Source organism: Callithrix jacchus, chromosome 11, assembly GCF_049354715.1.
Source record: "Callithrix jacchus isolate 240 chromosome 11, calJac240_pri, whole genome shotgun sequence".
Lineage (NCBI taxonomy): Eukaryota > Metazoa > Chordata > Mammalia > Primates > Cebidae > Callithrix > Callithrix jacchus.
The window spans coordinates 23,184,759-23,207,368 of NC_133512.1; the positions used below are offsets into that span (position 1 = coordinate 23,184,759).

Genomic DNA, 22,610 nt, shown 5'->3' on the forward strand with positions numbered 1-22,610 from the left:
CTGCACACTGGAATGACCTCAGGAGCTTTAAAAACTACAAACGCTTGAGTGTCAGCCCCAGAGATGTGTATTGAATTGGTGTGAGGTGCAGCTGGGCTTCACGCTTTTTAAAAGCTCGCTGGGTGTTGTCAGGCTGCCAGGGCTGGGCACCTTCCCTAGGGTGGCTGGGCCCAGGCTCAGTAAGACTGTTGGTGAGTTTCATCAATGTATCCAGTAACCAAAGTGTGTTGAACACTATTTGGCCTCTCCAGATATTTATATTGATAAAGGCATAACGATTGCAAATATAAAAATAATTTGCATTGAAGTCACATTTGTAGGTAAACCAACAAAATGCTGTTATTGCTTTTCTTACATGTACAGGGTTATACTGGCAGATGATCAGAGTACGGCACGCAGCCGGATTTTTCTAGCAGTGACGAAAGACAGGGAGTCTTTCCATTAACATTGCCCCAACAGCCTCGACAGAACCTGCCCCATACCCAGCTAAATGTGCTTTCCATCATCTTTTTAAACCTCCTAAATATAAAAATGATTCTTCTCTTCTTCACCGTGGCAACGACCTAGCTTAGCCCTGTAATGAGTTTGTGCCTTTCTGTAAGAGACAGAAAAAAAGGGCTTCCTTTTGCCTCAACTTAACCCTTTTCAACAAAGATTTCAGTTTCCAATTTTGATTCTATTGCAAGTTACTCTATAAAATAAACTGTGCTTCCTTTAGTAGAAAAACAAGTTACTAAAAATATAGTGTACAAAGTTCAGTGCTACATAAAGAGAACAATATCCACAAAAAAAAATACAAAAATAGATTTACATTTAAAAATCCTGTGTCTTGAATAGTACAAAGCTGTACCCATGATATGGCAGGTGTGGCTGGTAAGAGGCAAGGATTTCTGTTTTGTAAGGTTTTACAGCCCCCAGGCAAGGAAATGTGAACAGATAATATGTTGCGATAAAAGTGTGTGCTTAGCACAAGAAAGAAATGCAGAGTAGATGTTGAGGGCAATTTCAACCCCTGCTGCCTACATGGAGTAGTAGCTCGTTCACAAAGGAGGGAAGAGACTGGTTTCTGTAACTTAATTAGAGAATGCAGAGGGTCGCAGCGTTTTTCAAGGCTCAGGTGGGGGGTATTTGCCCCTTTCCAGCTGATCTGTTGATGACAATGAATTGGAGCATTTTGGAATGGCCACTAGCAGCCAAGTCTGGCTTATCAGTGACTGCAAATTGTTCTCTCCATTGCACATGGGAACCTCTACCCTACCCTGCCTTTTATTCTGCTGTGACTGGAGGCCCTGGTACAGACCCCCAGTCTTGAACTGAAGACTTTAGAGATAAGGGCTTCAACCCTGGTTACCCATTAGAATCCTGAGACCGCCCCTGAGATTTGGGTTCAATTGGTCTGCAGAGACTCCAGGCCCCCTCTTCTGAAGCTCCGCAGGTGATTCTCTTGTGCTTGAGGGGAGGTGCCGAGTCCCCATCACCCACCAGCCTCTAGCCACACAGGTGCAATCAGAGGCCTAGTCAGAGTGGTACTGGCTGGAAGGACCTCCAGCGGGCGGCAAGCAGACCCCCACCAGGCCCTTCCTTTAGGCCAGTGGTTCTGGAAACTTTGATGAAGGTTGCAATAATCAGGGGGTGCTCTGACAAGGCCCTAGGGCTGGGCTGCACCTGAGAAAATCAAGCCACAATCCTTCTGGTTGGGACCAGGAGATTCCCAAGGGCAGCCACACTGGAGAACCAGTGCCTTTTGCACTAAGCAATCCACAGTCCCCTTATGTCTGCTGTTGTGAGGTGGGGGTGGTAAATCACAAAATCAAGAACTTTCAGTAAACACCTAAGCTTGGTTGTCGTCAGCTGGAGTACAGTAGGATGCGTCCACAGTGCTTCTCCTTACAACCTAGACTCACAGAGAATAGAGTTTAGAAGACTCATCCCTTCTTTGATCCCTCATGAGGTGACCGGCAGGGTGTAATTACAGTAGCTCCTTGGAGATGATGCAAGAAGACACACAAAGTGAATGGGAGCTCCCAGCTCCTTACTTTCCCGTGGCCTCTGTTTCCAAAGGTCACATCTGAAGGTGAAGTCCTTGCAAAGGTCTTCCAGGAACTGACTGAGGAAGAAACAGCTGACAGGTTCTCTGTAGTGTGTTAAGGCCAGGCTAGCAATCCGGAAGACCTTTAGGGATGGAGTCCAAGCTTTGAGAACTGACCTATCAGGGCTGTTAGGTGAAAATCATGGGACTTTGGGCAGCTCCTTTCCTGACCTGCGCACCATGGTGGCCAGATCCTTGGAGAGGCTTGTGGCTTTGCGGCTTCCGCCAAGCAGACCGCTGTGCTTCCCTGGACAGATGAAGTGAGAACTATTTTGGGAAGCACAATCTTAAAATTAATAGAATTTAGCAACTAAACTTTACACTGGAAAATTAAAATATGAATGAGAAGAAAGCTAGAATAGCGTTTGTTCTTTTATTATGTTAGTGTTTCAAACTACAAAAATACTAGGATTTACTGCAACAGTGTGACTCACAACTGACGTGCCTCACTGATCTTCCGCTTCTTGACACACAAGTGACAGCAGAATGTGGGTCCTTCTGTTTCTCAGTTCTGGCTGAAATATTTCTGTATGTCCTGAGGGGAATGGATAATGAAAGTGGTTTACTGACAATGATATAAAATCTCAGAGTCTTAGAAATGTGGCTTTGTCTCCTCACTAAGCACGTCCAGAGATGATAGCTCAAAATCCCCCAGCGAGATACATTTAAGGAACTTGTGGGATGCTCCAAGGTCATCCCGTAGCTTAGAGGGAGTGGGTTGTTGGGACAACTGACCTCAGCCTTACATGGACTCCAGCAGTGGAGGCCTCTGACAGCTGTTTCCTTGGTCGAGGTCCCCCCCTGCTGCAACTGAACTTCCCATCTCTCCTGTGCCTGAGAACTGGTCATCCTCCTGTGAGGCCTTCCTGATGAACCTTCCAGGTCTCTCCTCAGGTAGGAACCTGCTCTGTGCTCTGTGTCTGGCTTACGGGCCCTGTCTGGCGTTTGTCATGTTGTTTTAAGGTTCGTATGAGTCCATTTCCTTTGCTAAACTGTGAATTTCTCAGAATCGGGGACTATGTTTTATTTATGTTTGTATCTTTCATACCCATACCAGGCTGGGGGGTATTTGAGAGCATAATGGAGTGGAAATGAATGTAATTTTCATCGAGACAAAAATCAAATATTCTTTTAACAAAAGCGTAGGAGCCCTGACTGATCTGGGAGTCAAAAAATACTTTAAAAGCAAAAGGAACATTTTGTACGTGTGTGTGACTGAACATAACTGTAGGCTGAAAATATTTTCTGAACCATTTCTTCCTTGATAAATTGGATCGGGTGGATATTGCCCAGAAGAGTTTAAAAGGCTGCTTGCAAAGCACTTCCATTAGCCAGTCAGGTTACAAGGCACACACAGATTAGGAAAGCTGGGATCCTAACTAGCCGAATCTTCCAATTGTAGAGAAATTATTTTAGAAAGGAACTTTCTTCTTGTAAAACATCTACAAATGTTGTGAAAGCATTATCAGTTTCAAACACTGGTTTCCTATTTACCCCCTGAATTCTACACTACTCCTAATGCTACTCATTGCACCTGTAAAACACCCTGTTGCGGCCAGAGCTGTAAGTGCTCGAATAGCTGCCTCAGGGCCGAGACACTTTTTGTTTGACAAAGGGCAAGGATGGGGTCTGGGGAGCAGAAGGAACATCTTTGAGTAAAAAGCTTTTAAAGTGAAGTAAAAGGAGAAAATGATCTTCCATGAGTAACCTAAACTCATTGTGGGGGTTGGGGGCGATGGCTACAGGAGATTTCAGAGCAGCTTCATTTTTGCAGTTTCCTGATCTATGCCCCAAAGGACCTGATGCATTTCATCTGAGCCTCAAATTAGGAGATGTATTTCTGTGAGAACAAAAGCGGCGCCATCCTTAGGTATTCTGCATTCTCAGATGTGGGCTGCTGGTCTGAACCCTGATGAATCCAACGTGGGCTGGAATCCGAGTGATTATGGGATGTGTCATCCTCTCTTGCTGACTTTGTGACAGCAAGACAGGGGCAGCATACTGAGTTTCAAAATGACGGAATGGAAGACAGACGAGTCAGTGTAACACTCACGACTGGAAAACACTGGTCAACCAGCGGGGAGTGAGTACCGTGGAGACATATTTATAAAAGTAAGTCTAATGAAGAATTCTATCCCCTCTGTTTCTTCTTTGCCCAGGAAGGGACAGAGTGGCTTATCCTACTGTACCTGCCATGACTCGATACAGTACGGATGCGGCCTGCTGGGGCCATGAAGGGATTCTTGGACCTTTAGTGTTGTGGGGCGGAAGCCATGAGCAGAACCGCTGGAATCAAGTCACTGCTGGAGACTTGAGGCCTGTGTGGCTTGCTTACAGTTGGACCTGGATGAACTCAGGGCAGCAAGTGCTACCAGCAAGCTTCTTCCCTGTTGGAAGAGCTTACTGCAGTAAAAATCAATAGTGACAATTAAAAACCCCAAGATCCCCAATCAAGAAAAATCCTGATGCATATTTATTTTTTTTTTCAAATATACCTCCTTGAAAGATAAACTTCTGCTCAGAACTTCCTGCTGGATGCCTTTCTGTAAAAGCTTCACAGTTCGAAAACAAAGGAATGTATCTGCCGCTTGCCAAGTGTGCCCCCAGTGGAGGCACTTCCTGACTGATCAGTGTCAACGCTGGGGAAGCCAGTCTGCGGGTCTGACAGCTAACGCGGGCATAGCGGTTGGGATGGAGGACCTGCTGTGCTTGGTCCTGGGTGCTGAAAGAGTCTGGATTTTTAGGATTGGTGCTATTCTCTGTGGTCATGCTCCAATAAATTCACTGCTTTGTGGTGCGACCCTTAGGCATTCTGCATTTTCAGCTGTGAGGCCCTTAAATATACCGTTGGGCTTGGCTTCCTTGGGAAGGAAGTCCTGCTGGTAGTCAGGGTTATCCAGGCTGATTTGGTGGATGGCTTTCTGGATCCAGTGGTCAGGGCTGTCCACTGCGCTGCTGACCCAGGTGGGCTGCACAGTGTTGAGATACTCGGGGTTGCCCACTGCGGTGCTGTGGGCGTCCTGGTAGTGTGGGTCTCTGCTGGGCGCGAGGTTCAGGGGCTGATTGTGGTAGACAGGATTCTGCACAGAGCCAGCAGGCCTTTTGGGAACAGACTGGTTTATGTATTCTGAAAGTGAAAAGAAATCAGAGGTGAAGTAATCAGCAAAGCACCATCCCATGCAGGAGCCCCAGGTTCCCAACCCTGTGAATGTCTTCAACAAGGTGATTTACTACAGGGAGCAGGAGCCTTGGGAGGACCCTCCTGCTGCTGCTAGAAAGGAAAGTGGGTTCTTTCCTGTACTTCTCAAGGTAATGGACATCTGTCTTTTGTAAATTTAAGGTTATCAGAGAATAGCCTGCTTGAGGAGTGTGTGTATGTATATGTCATATAAGACATAAAGAAGAATTTACATCAACGAATGGATAAAATAGCCAGTTAACATCAAATGGCAGTAACCCTAAATTTAAATCGACTAAATCCCCAAATCAAAAGATACAGCCAAAACGTAACAGTGTATCCAAAGATACACAAAGACTCAAAACAAAGGGTTGGAGAAAAATTTATCAACCAAATGGAGAGCAAAAATAAATAAATAAACAAAAAGCAGGAGTTGCAATTCTCACATTCGATAAAATAGATTTCAAAGCAACAAAGTTATAGTGGTAAAAGGATCAATGCAACAATAAGAGATCTTAATACCCAGATACATAAGACCCATAACGAGATTTAGACTCAACGAGACAGAAAATTAATAAGGATATCCAGGACTTCAACTCAGAGCCGGAACAAGTAAACTCAATAAATATTTATAGAGTTCTCCATTTTAAATACACAAAATATTGATCGGCCATTATTAATACCCATTTTTAGAATGAAGCAATATTCCTGTTCTCTCTCCCTCTTTTTCGTCCTCTTTCTTCCTCTCCTTCTCTCCTTTTTTACTTTTCAACATCCTAGTTCCTCACCTCTACTCAATACATTCCTCCGAACGCCTGATTCCTTGTGATTCTCCCGTCCCACTGAAACCTCCAAAAAAAAAAAGTAATAGGTTGTGGTGAAGGAAACAAAGAAGATGTTGAACTAAATTTGAGATCAGATCTGTCATAGCCTTTTAAGAAATCTATAGTCAGATCTTGAGATGTAGGACTTTTTGCATAGGGCATTTCCCAAGGACGCAAGAGGAGTCAGAAGCCACAAAATATTGGAAAGGAATTTTGAGCCCACTAAAAAAAAAAAAGTCTGTACATGTATGTGTGGTGTGTATGCGTGTGGTGTGTGTGTATGGTATGTGTGTCTGGTGTGTGGTATGTGTATGTGCAGTGTGTGTATGTGTGCCTGTGTATGTGCATGGTGTGTGTGTATATGTGTAGTGTATGTGTGTGTGGTGTGGTTGTATATGTGTACGTATGTATGTGTGATGTGTGTACATGTGTGTATGTGGTGTATGTGTGGTATATGGTGTCTATATATGTGGTGTGTATATGTGTGTGTGTATGTGGTATGTGTCTGGTGTACGTGTGTGGTATACATGTAGGTATGTGTGTGGGATGTGTGTGGTGTACGTGTGGTGTGTATGTGTGTGTGGTATGTGTGTACATGTGTATGTGTGGTGTGTATGTGTCTGTGGCATGTGTGTACATGTGTGTGTGTGGTGTGGGTACGTGTGCATACATATGTGTATGTGGTGTGTGTGTGGTGCAATATGTGTATGTGTGTATGTGTGGTGTGTGTACATGTATGTGTGGTATGTGTGTATGTGGGTGTAGGGTGTGTGAATGTGTGTGTATATGTGAATGTGTCTGTGAGGTCTGTGTGGGGTGTGTGTATGTGTAAGTGTATATGTGTGTCTATGTGTGTTAGCAGGTTGTATCTAGATAAAGCTTAATATTTATTAATATTAACAAATATTTAATTAGTTAAATATATGCTTCACAGGTCAATAATGGAGCCGGCAGAGTGAATAAGGATCAAATCTGTCACACGCACACACATACAGAGGTACTCACATCATGTACACACTCACACACACACGTATGTCTGTGGTTTGCTTCATAATCTAGAAAATTTGTCGATTCACTCTTAGAACAGACCTACAACAAACAACCCAGACTTGACCAAGAGCTCGTGCGGCTCGGCCATGCGTCTCTCTGCTCCTTACACCCTTCACTGTGTCTGCAAATCGGCCCTGTTTCCCCCTCTGGAGATGCTAGAGGAAGCACCTGGCTTCGGCACTGGGTGGTGGAGACTGGCTGCTGCCGTGTGGGTTGAGGAGGCTGAGGAGCAGGACTGTGTCCACACAAGCCACTCACCAAGCACTGGGAGGAAGGAGTCATCTATGCTGTCCTCAGTCAAGGCTCTTGTGGGGTCTGAGCTGTATCGCTGTAAGAAGCTGTCTTCCTTGATGGGACAGGTCTGCAGCTGCAGGAGGAAACGAGGGAAGGTTACTCCAGTCAGGGCGGCTCCAGCTGCAGTGTGTGCAAAAGTCAGCTGAGATCTCCTTGAGATGCAGGTTTTGATCAGTAGGTGGGGCAGGCCTGAGAGTCTGCACCCTAGGGGGTGCCCGTGCCTCTGGGCTGCAGGCTGGGCTGTGGGGGAGAGGCCCAGGGCTGTGCTGGGTGCTGTCCAGCAGAACTTTCCACAGTGAGGGTGGTGTGCTTCAATACGGTCACCACTAGCCACCTGTGGCTACTGGACACTTCACATGTGTGAGAAACTGAATTTTATATTTTATTTAACGTAGTCACATTTCAGTTAAAGTAGCATCTGCATCACCTGGAAGGTGGCTCAAACACAGACTATGGGCACAACCCCTAGAGGTCCTGATTTGGTCAATCTGGGGCAGTGGCCTGAAAAATGGCATTTCTAACAAGCTGCCAGGCGATGCTACTGCTGGTCCGGGAGCCACGCTTTGAATCGCACTGTGAGGCACGGCAGCTGTGCAAGAAAAAACCCACCCAGGAAGAAAACTCAAGATGATCTGGGTTAAGGCTATTTTGGTTAAGGCATTTTGTATAATAGAGCTGTAGTGCGGAGCTGTAAATTCTGGCTTGGGTGTTCATACATACCCCGTTTCTATCAATGCAAGCCACGGTGGAATTGTTGCTGTTTGCACTCTGAAAAACACAAAATAAAACAGAGAAGCTGCCCCTGGAATGCTTGTCCCATATCTCATCCACTTTTCCTGAATGCAGGAGGTGCGCCTCATGGAGGGTATATCGTGAAGTTGTTTAATTTTGTCCTAATCATTAGTTTAAGAACAACTAGGTTTACTTTTTAATTCTGTTCCATAGTGGACCTAAAAGGCTTAGAATCAAGTTGTTGCAATGCAGCAATATAATTAATACATTTAATTCATTTTCATTTTGATTTTACCATTTGGTTAAAATTGACCTCATCTCCATGCAAGTTTCACTAGATGGTTGTTATTTTCCCTAAAATTCAATTTGTTCAGGCTGGGCACAGTGGCTCATGCCTGTAATCCCAGCACTTTGGGAGGTCGAGGCAGGTGGATCAAGAGGTCAAGAGATTGAGACCATACTGGAGAACATGGTAAAACATGTTTCTACTAAAAATACAAAAATTAGCTGGGCGTGGTGGTGTGCATCTGTAGCCCCAGCTACTCAGGAGGCTGAGGCAGGAGAATTGCTTAAACTCGGGAGGCCGAGGTTGCAGTGAGCCGAGATCGCGCCACTGCACTCCAGCCTGGCAACAGAGCGAGACTCTGTCTCAAACGAAGAAAAAAAAGTCAATTTGTTCAAATGAGTAGACAAAGCAAGAGGGGGAGGGCAGGTTTCATACCAGAGAGCTGAGGAGGGGAGTCCGTGACGTGGAGGGGCTGCTGAAGAAACCCTGCTGTGGGATGAGGTACTCGTCCGCATCCACCACGTCATCCATGTCTTCTTCATCCATCAGGGTGCGGTAGAAGTTGGAGTCTGTAGGGCTTGGCAAATGCATTCGTTCATCCCCCTGGTGCAGAGATTTTGAGGCTATTAGAATGGCCCATAGAGACGCTATTCCACTTCTCGGCTATAGGAGCAGGGGTCTATTGCCAGCCGGTGGCTGTGTGTTTGCCAATTTTGTTATAATGAAATCCCCCTTGGTTCTCTGAATTATAGCTCCCTCCCGTCATGGGATGTAAGTGTCTTAAAATAAAACATCAACCATCCTTTGATGCTTGTAACACCCCTCATGAGATGCAAATAGCTTCTGAGGAAACAGAAAGGGAAGCAGTGACAGCATTCGAGTGTGTACCTTGTAGTGAGGTGCTAGGCAGTACATTTTCCAATGTTTTTTATTGAATCTTTGAGACAATCCTGGGAGCTTGGTTTTGGTGTTCCTGTGTTATGGAAGGAAATAGGTGGATTGGCTGCCTGGGTGATGGGGTGAGTGGAGAGTCAGGGGTGTGAAGCCAGGTCTGCTTGGCACCAAAGCGCAATAGACGATGCTTGTCTATTAGACCCAGCTGAGGCTCTGGCTAGCTGGATGGTGAGGATGAGCATGGGAGGTGGAGAGTTCAGATGGGGAGTGGGAGATGGACTTGGGTGGGCACCACCCACGGACCCTGCTTAGTCACAATGTGGCCTGCGCCTTAACTAAGGGTTGCTTTAATGTGCTGGAGGGTTTATTAACACAACTGGGGACACAGGGAGGCCGGTTGGCACATGACAGAGCACAGTGACGTTGGATGCTCATTACAGGGACTATTCACAATGGAAGGAGAGACCAAGGTTTGTACCTGAATGACAAGGTAGCGTTGGGGGTCTCGGGCCATTTTGGAGAATTCAATGATCAATTCACGGAACTTTGGGCGACTGTCTGCGTCTATCATCCAGCCTGGAGAAGGAATGAGAACAAACAGTGCAATTAGAACACTGGAAGCAATGATAAATACGGCATTGCTTAAAGAAGGCATTGGTGATGCAACACTTCCATCAGATAAGTGATGAAGGCCCAAGTCTTTGCGGTAGACTTCTCTGTCTTGGCCAACTAGTACTGGTTGCTGTTTAGAGTGTGCTAGTATCGAAGATTTGAATTAGACTCACAATAAGGCCCTGGAGCCTTTCTCTGCCCACTCTTCCTGGGGTCAGCTTCCTGTGCTGTAGCCTGACGGGATGCAGCAGTGTGGGTCTGTGCAATTTGCTGACTGCGGGTGCCTCACTCACACCCACCCTCAGCATTCCTTCCAGCAGGAAACCAGACGCAATGTAGAAAAACAGGCTTTAAAGAATTTGGGGTTGGGATGGGCCTGTGCCCCAGTGCCTCTAGTACAGCACATACCCAGTGGGCACACATGCAAGTGAGAGGGCTGGTTGTGCCAGCAACTTCCACCGGAGGACACACTGTGAAGCGTGCTGCTGCATGTGACTACACAGCAATCTAAACCCAGATTAAACAAGCTGGAGGTACAGCTACTGCCTGGAAATCCTCATGCCTCTTGAGGGTTCACATTTATTTTCCATCCGCAGGATGTCAAGCTATTTTAGGCCAGACTGCTATGTGACCTTAGACAAATCACATGGCGTCTCTGGATCACAGCTTCCTCAGCCCAAACCAAGAAAGTTAAAAAAGATTAACTCTGTGGTCTAGAGTTCAGAAAGGCATTAATATTTACATTCCCTTGGCTCTGTCATATTCCTTATATAACTTTCTTTTGCAAATGCTTATCACACGTAACGCTACCTTCGGAACCTACTGCACTTGTGAATCTGGTAGAATAATAGCATGGGTCAAATTACACACTCTTATCTGGATGAAAATGTTTAAATGCCGCACTGCAGAGGACTTCACATAAATCTACTGGTTTGAAAGGTTTAAGTCAAAACAGAAATGTTGATTCTATTAGTCTCATGTTGTTACTCACTGTCAAGCATTTAAAAACAGTCTCTCTGGTAACAGGCTTCAAAATGCAGGGCAACTCGGTATTTCATTGAGTAACTCAGAGAACAGAATATTTTGGTGTAATAGCTTGCAGAAGGCTTTAGTTTTATTTATTTGCTTGCAAACGTGGGCAGATGTCAGGTCACACTGCCCAGTGAGTCAGGAAGTGCCTTTTAGAATGCTTGAAGGGGTATTTACAGATGTTTCTTGACTTGTGTGTCTGCCTTAAGTAATGTGATGACATTTCTCCAGGGATGCAAAGGCCTCAGCTGTTTGGCTAAGAGCAGTCATCAAGGCCCAGCGAGGCAGTGTGGACAGCCCCACCCACGGGTCACTCACATTTGACCATGATCATGTACACATCGATGGTGCATATGGGTGGCTGGGGGAGGCGCTCTCCTTTCTCCAGGATGGAGGAGATCTCACTGGCAGGGATTCCATCATATGGCTTGGATCCAAAGGTCATCAACTCCCAAACGGTCACCCCTGAGAGGATGAAGCCAGAAAAAAAGGCAGTGGCATCATAAATGAACAATCACAATGTCTTGCTTAAGTCCTGTTTTTTGATATTTAGAAACCTACATTTCTGTAGTCTTGGGCAATTTGCTTCAGCGCTGGAAGCCTCAGTTTACCTCTCCATAAAGTTAGATAATAACAGTATCTGTTTCACTTGGTAGGCTGTGAGGACCTAATAAGATAATACAACTGAAATGCTTAGCACAATGCCCAACAAATAGTAAGTGAGTGATAAATGGTAAACATTGGTAATAAAAATAAAGACAATGGTAACTCTACAAGCGTAAGTGTTATCATGCTCCAGATACAGGACCCTCAGGGAAGGTGACTGATAACACTCAGTCACCCGCCCTGTATCTGCAGAAGGAAGAAGATGCAGATTCTGAGCAAAGTTTTGAACTGCACATTTTCAGATAATTAAAAAAACTGGAAATGAAAAAGCTTATGTTCCTTTTGATAAAAGTAAAAATTTCAGGAAGAAACTGAATCCCTGAACAGACTGATAATGAGCTCTGAAATGGAATCAGTAATAGTCCTCCACCAACCAACCCAAAGCCCAAGACTGGATGGATTCACAGCCGAATTCTACAAGATGTACATAAAAGAGTGGTGCCATTCCTACTGAAACTATTCCAAAAAAAATTGAGGAGGAGGGACTCCTCCCTAACTCATCCCATATACGAAAATCAACTCAACATGGATTAAAGACTTAAATCCAAAAACCCCAAACTATAAAATCCCTGGAAGGCAACCTAGGCGATATCATTCTGGATATGAGGAAGAGGCTTTGTAGGTGTTACCAGAGATGGCAGAGGGGCCTGCAAGTTTGGCTCGTTTTGGAAACATCCAAAATGGCAAACAGGTGCTCAGTGTGTAATTCCCTGCTTCCTGGCCAGATGCTGTTGGGTGTAACGCCACTCTGTCCCGGTGAGTTTAAACAAGATTTTTCAACTTTGCTTTTCTCAGGGTTTTGCTCTGGCAAACTGGCTGGAGCTGATGTCGAAGGAAGCCCTTTTGCCTTTGCTAGGCTGTGTGTCCAGAAAAGGAAGTGGGGAAATACTCCCCCGTGCTGGAGGGTGTCATCGAACAGCAAGGCCACTCATACACAGGCTTGTGATGGGGCCTGCCAGGTGAGTGGGCAGAAAAGAAGAGGAGCTAGAAGCAGAGAAGGACCCCACAAAACCAGTGGAACCAAGGAAGTCGGAGGCAGGCCATGTATCAAGCCACGGCAGGGCGCGTTCTGCCTTCTCTCCACTGATGACCACGTTGGCATGCGGAGCCACATGGAACCATTGGGTAGTCTCTGCAGAAACCCTGGCTGAGGGTAGCCATAGAAATTTGACCAGGACAGAGGACAGTCAGAAACGCAGGACAGCATCATCTTCACCCACAGCAGTGTGGTCATTCTTGACGAGGTCCATCTGACACAGAGCTGTGAACACTTACCTATCCATTGCACAGCCTTCAGGACCTGGCCCAATGCATCTGCAGAAAGTGAAAGAAATACACATTTTTCTCATTCTACTTCTTTGGCATATTTCTTGGAGAGTTTTAAAGTAAATCATAAGGAAATATATGCTAAACTACTCTTAAATAATTAAAATCACAATGTGTCTGAATCTTGGATGGTTAATTATTTATTATGAATTTATTCATTTATTCATTCACTCAGCAAATAATTTTGAGTGTCTACTCTGATAGGCATTGTTCTAGCACTGAACAAAGCAGCCAGTTTGTTACTGAAATGTTTTCACATCTGGCTTTTGACACAGATAATTGTCCCACAGCTGGCTCTAGAATTTCAAATAGAAAGAGAGGCAGAAGGAGCCAAGGCTAGAGTCATGGACCGGGGCCACGCTGATTATGGAGAAGACTGGCAGCATGGAGTCTCTGCAGGTTTCCGACAGTCTGTGTGCACTCTGAACAACCATCTGGCGGCGAGGAGGAAGAGGTCAGTCATGGGGGTGGTGGTTAAGCTACTAGATGGGACGAGCGGCACTGGCAAAGGGAGTGGAAGGAAGGAAACAGGCAGGAGACTCTTGAGAATCTGGTGGCCCACGTGCAAGGGTGGCAGAAAGTAAACGCAGGAGGAACAGACGGGTGAAGGCATGAGACTCAGGATGGGAGGAACAGACAGGTGAAGGCGTGAGACTCAGTGGCAGGAGGAGGCCGTGAGGATCACAGATGCAGAAGGCCAGTCATGGGGGTGCCTGCATCCAGCCTGACCCAGCTGAAACTCTAACATGCAGAAGAGATGGGATCCGTCCTAAGCATGACTCCTGAGCAGCTGGGCTCCCGCTCTGGTGGGACACGCTGCCATCGTTACTTTGATTACAGGACGAATAATGTGGCTTTGAGACTCCCATTTCCTGGCCTGTGGAAAGATGGACAAGTACATTTCAATATGTGAGAGTCCTGGGGAGCCCTGGGTTGACACAATCATCTGGTCCTAACAGTTTCTCTCTGGTTTCCAGGTCTCTGATCTCTACACTGCTCTTCTTAATTTGGGGGTCTGGGCACTCCCTGTTCTCCATGGTGCCGTGTAGTACAGTCTTACCCCTGCAGTGCCTTTGAGCTTAGCTCATAAACCAAGCACAGAGGCTTCACAGGCAGTGGAACACACAGGAGGCCTCCTTACTGTCCACCCCACTACCTCCTACAGACACACAATAGTCGGAGAGAGAAAGCAGTCACTCGTGAACGGACCTTATGTCTGCAGTCTTCTCCCTGCCTGCTGAACGCAATGCAATGGGAACACTCCGCAGAGGGAGTGCAGAATGAAACTGCAAATTTTCTACAAGATCCAGAGTCTTATGCAGCCTCTGAAAATGCTTTTGGGCAACCATAGGGATTGCTAACAGGACGCTGTGATAAACAAGCTTGTAAGGAAAGGTAGACCGGTTGACCCTTGAAGAGAAGCTGGACAAGGACAGTGGTAGGATGGGGCTGCAGGAGAGAAGGATTTGAGTGTCGGAAGGTAAGGGACTCCTGCTGACACTGATGAGGCCTCCATGACTCTGCAAAAATGACAGTATGAAGTCAGGCATGTTATTTCATTCTGTTGGAAAATCATTGTGTCCCCCACTTGATTCATTGTTTTGGGGTAAGGAATTTATACATATTTGCAATTATAACAGTAATTAAACTTCGTTTTATATATATTAATAAAGGCAAATTTTCATATAATTTGATTTATCAGGATAAAGATTTCAAAGCAACTTCCCCTCACTGTGTACTATGAAAATGCGGTTCCATTTAAAAATAGATATTCTGGGCGGTGGCTCACATCTGTAATCCCAGCACTTTGGGAGGCTGAGGTGGGCAGATCATGAGGTCAGATGTTTGAGACTAGCCTGGCCAATATGGTGAAACCCCGTCACTACTAAAAATAGAAAAATTAGCCAGGCATGGTGGCAGGTACCTGTAATCCCAGTTACTCGGGAGGTTGAGGCAGGAGAACTGCTTGAACCTAGGAGGCGGAAGTTGTAGTGAGCTGAGATCGTGCCACTGCACTCCAGCCTAGGCAACGGAGTGAGACTCCATATCAATAAAATAAAATAAAATAGATACTCTAGCCAGGCTTGGTGACTCACGTCTGTAATCTCAGCACTTTGGGAGGCCAAGGCATGTGGATCACCTGTCAGGAGATCAAAGCCAGCCTGGCCAACAAGGCAAAACCCTGTCTCTACTGAAAATACAAAAATTAGCCAGGCATGGTGGCAGGCACCTGTAATCCCAGTTACTCGGGAGGTTGAGGCAGGAGAATTGCTTGAACCTGGCAGGTGGAGGTTGCCGTGAGCTGAGATCGCACCGCTGCACTCCAGCCTGGGTGACAGAGCAAGACAGGGTCTTGCTATATTGCCCAGGCTGGTGTTGGCAAACTCCTGGGCTCAAGCATCTCACACCTCAGCTTACCAGACTGCTGGGATGATAGGCATGAGCCACCCTTCCCGGCCCATTTGCATTTTTACTGGATGAGATCTCTTCTGTCACCACTGGAGAAACAAGATTTGTCTCTCTCACACACCACAAGGTCTCAGCTTAGTTTACTACAAGTTAACTTTTCCCCTAAAAAGAGTTGTAAAATACCCTCATTGTAAATAGTAAATCAAAACTACTAGAGTTCAATAACCTTTGACAGGCTTGTTGGACAAGTGCCATCGCATGACTGAAGGCCACAGGCATCATTTCTGCCTTACTTGCAAGTTCTGGCTCTGACAGGTATAGTCAGATGGTGCATGCTCTATATTAATCAAATGAAGCTTTGAAAGCTGGGAAAACGTTGGGGACTTACCTCGGGTGACATCTGTTTGTGTGCCCCCTCCTTCTGCCTTCTGTGCTGCGCAGCTCACGTCCTTTGTGCCCCTCTGTGATGCATCTACCTCCTGGTCTCCACACACAACATTCTGCATCAGGTGGTTTAAGTAACTCTCTCTCCCTCTAGGCTACATTAGCAGTTTTCCTGTCCTCCTTTGAGTCTTCAGCTCAGGATCTGGCACATCTTACAAGTTCGATAGTGTTTGCCGAATAAGCTCATGAATGAGGTGGGACCTGAGCTGTGTTGTGAAAAAAGGGTGTCTGCGAAGACATGGAGGCGGGGTCAGCGGAGGCGAGGACAGCGCCAGCTCCGCACAGCTGTCTGCGGCTGGAGGGTGCCCTGCAAGGCGGGGCAGGTTGCGGTCAAGTTCAAGTAGGGTCAGCGTAGAAGGACACTGGCATAAAAAATAGCCACATCCAAGGGAGCGGCGAGATGTGGGGACCTTCTTTTTCGGTGGACTTTCCCACCCCCAGCCGGCCTTCCCATCACGCGTGGGTGTTGGGGCACCGCCCCCGCGGCGCGCAGGAACGGCGGGGAGAGCCAGGAGCGCAGCGGCTTCGGGATGCCAGACTGAGCACTGGGTTCGTCTGGGGCCACCTCCCAGGGAAACAGCTTCCTCCCGCGGAGACTCTGCTTCTTTTAAAAGCCTTCCTGGGTCTATTCAAGGGCGACGGGACTACCTCCCTCGGGGAGGGAGAGCCTAGCAGCCCCCTCCCATTCGCGGGCCGGTGCAGCACCTCCTCCCGCCCCGGACGCGCGCACGCTGGTGTCGCGGGCCCTGCGCCCCGCAGCCGCGCCCGAGGCCGAGCCTCCGGTTCCCGGAGCCCGCGGGCGCGCGCCTGGCGTGTCGGGAGCGAGCGGCGGCCGGGGGCGGAGCGCGGCGAGGGCTGCGCGGCGCGCCCGGGCTCACGCCCGCTCCTCGCCTGGCCCCCAGCGCTCGCCGGCTCCTGGCTTCAGTCCGCCGGTCCGCCCCGCGCAGGGGCCGAGTTGCGAACCACGCCTGCGACCCAGCGTCCGGGCGCGCCGGAGAGGACGCGAGGAGCCATGAGGCGACAGCCTGCGACGGTGGCGGCGCTGCTGCTCGGACTGCTCTTGGAGGTAGGTACCGGGGACCGGGTGCTGCCGGAGGCGCGGCCCCCACGTTGGCTGCTGGGCAGTTCCGAGGCGCCCCGGAGGACCTTCCCAGAGAGCGCGGATGGTGGAGCGACGGGGAGCCGCAGCCCCGCAGCCCCGCAGCTCTGCGAGCGTCGCGGAGCTGGGAGGTGCGGGACCTTGGTGGCGGGGAGGCTCCCGGCCCCAGTCCGCGCCTTCCGTCGTTCCTTCCGTTCTCGCACCCCGCCCCCACCCTGCGGGTGAGCGCGTTTCCCGCGCGGGTCGCCTCCGCGAGCTCGGGGTGACCTTTGTACACCGTCCGCCCCCTCTCCCCGCAGCGAGGACTGAGGATCCGAGGGGCCCAGCACGGGGTGGGGGCGGGGGGGGTGGTCCTTGGGCGCGGCGCAGGCGCGGAGAGTTCGGGGCGCGGGGCGGTTCGGGGTTGGGGAGGGACGGGGGCCGAGCTGGGGCGAGGGGGAGCTGGCGGAGGGGACTGTGGGGAGTGTCGCGGGTGCGCTGGGGGACTGCGGGGAGTGTCGCGGGCGCGCTGGGGGACTGCGGAGGTGAGCCGCGGGAGGAGGCGTTTCCGCGTGTGAAAATGAAGCGCAGCCTTGAGGTGCGGGAGGAAATTCCGCGGAGAGCCTGGTGCGGTGGGGGTGCGGAGCTGAAGCCGGCGGGGAACTTGTTGAGCGGCTTCTGAGTTCGAGCGCCGGTGGCCGCAGCCCTGGCGGGGACCGCGGCTGCTCCTGGCTCTGAAAGTGCATCATCGCATGGACCACTTCTCGCTAAAGCAGGTTCCTTAAAATGTGAACTAGAGGTGTCGAGTCTGAATCAGGGCTTGTTCGGCTTTCTCCTCAGCTTTATTATTTTGAAGGAAATTTACATAAAATTAATGAAGTCACAGTAAATAGGTAATGAGTCCCACGCCTCTTTCTGTTTTAGGAAGTTGTGAAACTCTTCCTTAACAGTTGAAGGTTGGTGCTGGAAATTGCTAGTTTGTCTTCGCCGTTTATTAAAAAGTAATTATTACAAAATGTTGGAGGAAAAGTGTTAGTTTTCCTGAAAGGAAGGCTGGCGGAAAAGTGTCTCCTTGCTCCAGGCCTGGCTATAGCCAAGACTTCCTGTTTCTGTTCAGAAATATCCCCCTGACTCGACGTTTAATGTTTTTGAGGCCTTGTGTTGATCAGCGGGTGTGGCCTTGGCCAAAGACGGTCACTGTAGTGATTATTAAAATTTCATTTGTATACTATCATGTCGTCTGCAAATAGAGACAATTTGGCTTCCTCCTTTCCTATTTGAATACCTTTTATTTCTTTTTCTTGCCGGATTGCTCTGGCTAGAACTTCCAGAACTATATTGAATAGGAGTGGTGAAAGAGGGCATCCTTGTCTAGTGCCAGATTCCAAAGGGAATGCTTCCAGTTTTTGCCCATTCAGTATGATATTGGCTGTTGGTTTGTCATAAATAGCTTTTATTACTTTGAGATACGTTCCATCGATACCGAGTTTATTGAGGGTTTTTAGCATAAAGGGCTGTTGAATTTCATCACCTCAGCCCAAAAACTCCTGAAACTGTTAAGCAACTTCAGCAAAGTCTCAGGATATAAAATCAATGTGCAAAAATCACAAGCATTCGTCTACACCAATAACAGACTTAAAGAAAGCCAAATCAAGAATGAACTGCCATTCACAATTGCTACAAAAAGAATAAAATACCTTGGAATACAACTCACAAGGAACGTAAGGGGCCTCTTCAAGGAGAACTACAAACCACTGCTCAACGAAATCAGAGAGGACACAAACAGATGGAGAAACATTCCATGTTCATGGTTAGGAAGAATTAACATCATGAAAATGGCTATACTGCCCAAAGTAATTTACAGAATCAACACTATCCCCATCAAGCTACCATTGACTTTCTTCACAGAACTGGAAAAAACCACCATGAACTTCATATGGAACCAAAACTGAGCCCGCATAACCAAGTCAATTCTAAGCAAAAAGAACACAGCGGGGGGCATCACACTACCGGATTTCAAACTATACTACAAGGCTACAGTAATCAAAACAGCATGGTACTGGTACCAAAACAGAGATATAGACCAATGGAACAAAACAGAGGCACCGGAGGCAACACAACATATCTACAACTGTACAATCTTTGATAAACCTGACAAAAACAAGCAATGGGGAAAGGATTCCCTGTTTAACAAATGGTGTTGGGAAAACTGGCTAGCCATGTGCAGAAAGCAGAAACTGGACCCCTTCCTGACACCTTACACTAAAATTAACTCCAGATGGATTAAAGACTTAAACATAAGACCTGGCACCATAAAAACCCTAGAAGGACATCTAGGCAAAACTATCCAGGACATAGGAGTAGGCAAGGACTTCATGAACAAAACACCAAAAGCATTGGCAACAAAAGCCAAAATAGACAAATGGGACCTAATCAAACTCCACAGCTTCTGCATGGCAAAAGAAACAGTCACTAGAGTGGATCGGCAACCAACAGAATGGGAAAAAATTTTTGCAGTTTACCCATCTGACAAAGGGCTGATATCCAGAATTTACAAAGAACTCAAACGGATTTACAGGAAAAAAACAAACAAGCCCATTCAAAAGTGGGCAAAGGATATGAACAGACAGTTTACGAAAGAAGACATATATGAGGCCAACAATCATATGAAAAAATGCTCATCGTCACTGGTCATCAGAAAGATGCAAATCAAAACCACATTGAGATGCCATCTCACGCCAGTTAGAATGGCAATCATTAAAAAATCTGGAGACAACAGATGCTGGAGAGGATGTGGAGAAAAAAGAACACTTTTACACTGTTGGTGGGAGTGTAAATTAGTTCAACCATTGTGGAAGACAGTGTGGCGATTCCTCAAGGCCTTAGAAATAGAAATTCCATCTGACCCAGCAATCCCATTACTGGGTATATATCCAAAAGACTATAAATCGTTCTACTACAAGGACACATGTACACGAATGTTCATTGCAGCACTGTTTACAACAGCAAAGACCTGGAATCAACCAAAATGCCCATTGATAATAGACTGGATTGGAAAAATGTGGCACATATACACCATGGAATATTATGCAGCAATCAGAAATGATGAGTTTGTGTCGTTTGTAGGGACATGGATGAATCTGGAGAACGTCATCCTCAGCAAACTGACACAAGAACAGAAAATGAAACACCGCATATTCTCACTCATAGGCGGGTGATGAAAAATGAGAACACATGGACACAGAAAGGGGAGTACTAAACACTGGGGTCTACTGGGGGGAAAAGGGGAGGGCCAGTGGGAGGGGGAGGTGGGGAGGGATAGCCTGGGGAGAAATGCCAAATGTGGGTGAAGGGGAGAAGGAAAGAAAAGCACACTGCCATGTGTGTTCCTACGCAACTGTCTTGCATGCTCTGCTCATGTACCCCAAAACCTAAAATCCAATTAAAAAAAAATTTCATTTGAATTTAATTCGGTACCTTTCAGGTTAAGTTTATTGTATGTCGGAAGCACTGTCAGTACTCATTCAGTGACTGTAACAGTAAGCAGCTGTTGGCTGAATGTAGTTTACACTTAGTTGCCACAGGTATGGGTGATACGGGTGTTTAAGTAATGGTTTCTCTCTCCTTGTGACACTTGGCAGTTAAAGAGAGAAAACCCAGAAAGTAACAGAAAACTCTGTAAGGGCACTTATTTGATAGAGCCCATTGTAAAGAAAGGAAATAGAAATGATAGTTGGGAAGTGAAGGTTTTATAAGAGAGGCGGGACTTCTGATGAGATTGAAAGAAACTGTTCAGCTGAGCATTAAGCCTGTTTATAGAAACCCAAGAAGATAGAAATGCTGATGATTCCTCCCCCAGTTCTCTAGCATGTTACAGTTTATAAAGTGCTTCAGATGTTTCCTCCTCAAGTCTTAATACATGCTTCACGTTGATCAGATGTTACTTTCCTCAGTAGAAGCCAAAGCTTTGAATGTCTTGGTAACTACCAGGGTAATAGGGCCAAATGAGGGATGGGGTTGCACTAGGATTCAATTTCACAACTTAGGGCTGTTTCTCATCCTTCTCAGTTGGCATAAGTGCCATCTTAGTGATCAGAGAGCTGTTGGAGGTGGCCTTTAGCAGGACATTATTGCAGTTTAATGAAGTCTTGCCATTTGATCTTCAGTGTCTCTGTGAAATAGGTAAGTTTCAAGTTTACGTACCAGTTCAGCAAGGTTATTTGACCAACAACACAGCCAGTTTACTGTAGAGCTGTAACGAAAAATTTCATTTTGTGGATTCCATATCCTTGTGTTCTGTTATTTAACCATTCATTCCATAGTAGGATGAAGACACTTGTCTAGGATGATTGTAGCTTACAGGAAGGTATGCGGGAGAACTGTATACTGAGCACCTAATATGTACTAATATCAGATGTTTTATATTCTGGGTTTGTTATCATCTTATTTAACCCTTAACATAACCAGAGAGGTTGGTCTTTGTTTCACAGATGAACTGAAAGAGATAGTGCACTCATTTTACCTGGTAACTCATTTACCTGATACCACCTCTTATAAGATACTTCTATAGGTTAAGGTTTGGTGACCAGTCCAATGAAGTAGTGGAGATGGGGAGCAGGGATGGAGAAAGGGGAGGAATGGGTTAAAGATGATCCACGGTTTCAACTTGGGTGACCGGAATAGTGATAAATGTATTAACTGAGCTGTCACCTGGATTTTGGGGACACCTGAGGGAGAGAGAAGAGCCAAAGGTGAAGAACAGACCTTGGGGAAAATCTTGGTGGAGAGCAGCAAGTTTCACAGAAGCCAAAGGGTCAGTCGCCAGTGGATGGCTAAGAGAGGTGTCATGTTTTCTGGAAGATGGTTCAACCATCAGCATTGCTTTAAAAACTTTTTTTTTTTTCTCAAGACAGAGTCTGACTCTGTCGCCCAGGCTGGAGTGCAATGGCACAATCTCAGCTCACTGCAACCTCCGCCTCTTGGGTTCAAGCAGTTCTCCTGCTTCAGCTTCCCGAGTAGCTGGGATTACAGGCGTGTGCCACTATACCCAGCTAATTTTTATATTTTTAGAAGAGAGGGGGGTATCATCATGTTGGCCAGGCTGGTCTCCAACTCCTGACCTCATGATCTGCCCACCTTGGCCTCCCAAAGTGCTAGGATTACAGGTGTGAGCCACTGTGCCTGGCCAAGGAACTTTTAAAAACACGTATACCCTGGATATTTTGTTTGGGTAGATCAGGGTGAATCATGGGAACCTGTTTTTTGTTTTTTTTTTTTTTTTGAGATGGAGTCTTGCTTTGTTGCCTAGGCTGGGAGTGCAGTGGCGTAACCTTGGCTCACTGCAACCTCCATCTCCCAGGTTCAAGCTATTCTCCTGCCTCAGTCTCCCCAGTAACTGGGATTACAGACGTGCCACCATTGCCTGGCAGATTTTTGTATTTTTAGTTGTAGGGATGGGGTTTCACCATGTGGGCCATGCTGGTCTTGGACTCCTAACCTCAGGTGATCTACCCACTTTGGTCTTCCAAAGTGCTGGGATTACATTACAGGTGTGAGCCACTGTGCCTGGCCAGAACCTGTTCTTTTATCCACAAAAACTCATTTGGCAGGAGGCTTGTAAAGGTAGATTTCAGTATTGACAAGGGTTTTGTTGTGGGGTAGGACAACACTGAATGAGATTGAGTGACTTGGTACCAGCA

General features: G+C 46.9%; 2 protein-coding genes across 6 annotated transcripts in view; one reads left to right on the forward strand and one right to left on the reverse strand.

Annotated features, from left to right (window-relative positions):
• Window positions 1-2,448: 2,448 nt before the first annotated feature.
• LOC103794733 (epidermal growth factor receptor) lies at window positions 2,449-16,642 on the reverse strand. Of its 4 annotated transcripts, none has more exons than XM_078342472.1 (8): window positions 15,778-16,642; window positions 12,930-12,968; window positions 11,307-11,453; window positions 9,826-9,923; window positions 8,889-9,056; window positions 8,156-8,203; window positions 7,400-7,508; window positions 2,449-5,216 (listed from the first exon to the last, which is right to left on the reverse strand). In XM_078342472.1, the coding sequence occupies exons 1-8, from the start codon at window positions 15,893-15,895 to the stop codon at window positions 4,855-4,857; spliced, it is 1,089 nt and encodes a 362-aa protein (XP_078198598.1). In that variant the 5' UTR covers window positions 15,896-16,642; the 3' UTR covers window positions 2,449-4,854. The 4 variants fall into 4 exon arrangements, with proteins under 4 accessions (XP_078198598.1, XP_078198600.1, XP_078198599.1 ...); XM_078342474.1 differs by having other exon boundaries at window positions 12,930-13,857; XM_078342473.1 differs by having other exon boundaries at window positions 12,284-13,857.
• Window positions 16,121-22,610, forward strand: part of LOC144578335 (uncharacterized) — a 63,307-nt gene continuing 56,817 nt past the window's right edge. For both annotated transcript variants that reach the window (XR_013523890.1, XM_078342477.1), the window contains exon 1: window positions 16,121-16,899. Coding sequence is in view for 1 of the 2 variants with exons in the window: in XM_078342477.1 (XP_078198603.1) it covers window positions 16,234-16,899 (666 nt within the window). In the remaining variant the exon portion in view is untranslated. The remainder of the gene's footprint in view (window positions 16,900-22,610) is intronic.

Bases quoted from the DNA above. Each gene is read 5' to 3' on its own strand.
- LOC103794733 (XM_078342472.1), bottom strand. From the start codon at position 15,895: ATGCAGAATGTTGTGTGTGGAGACCAGGAGGTAGATGCATCACAGAGG. The intron at 11,454-12,929 runs GTAAGTGTTCAC...TCATCCTCTCAG, and splicing joins GAAGGCTGTGCAATGGATAG to GGGTGACCGTTTGGGAGTTG. The intron at 7,509-8,155 runs GTATGTATGAAC...TTCCTCCTGCAG, and splicing joins CTTGCATTGATAGAAACGGG to CTGCAGACCTGTCCCATCAA.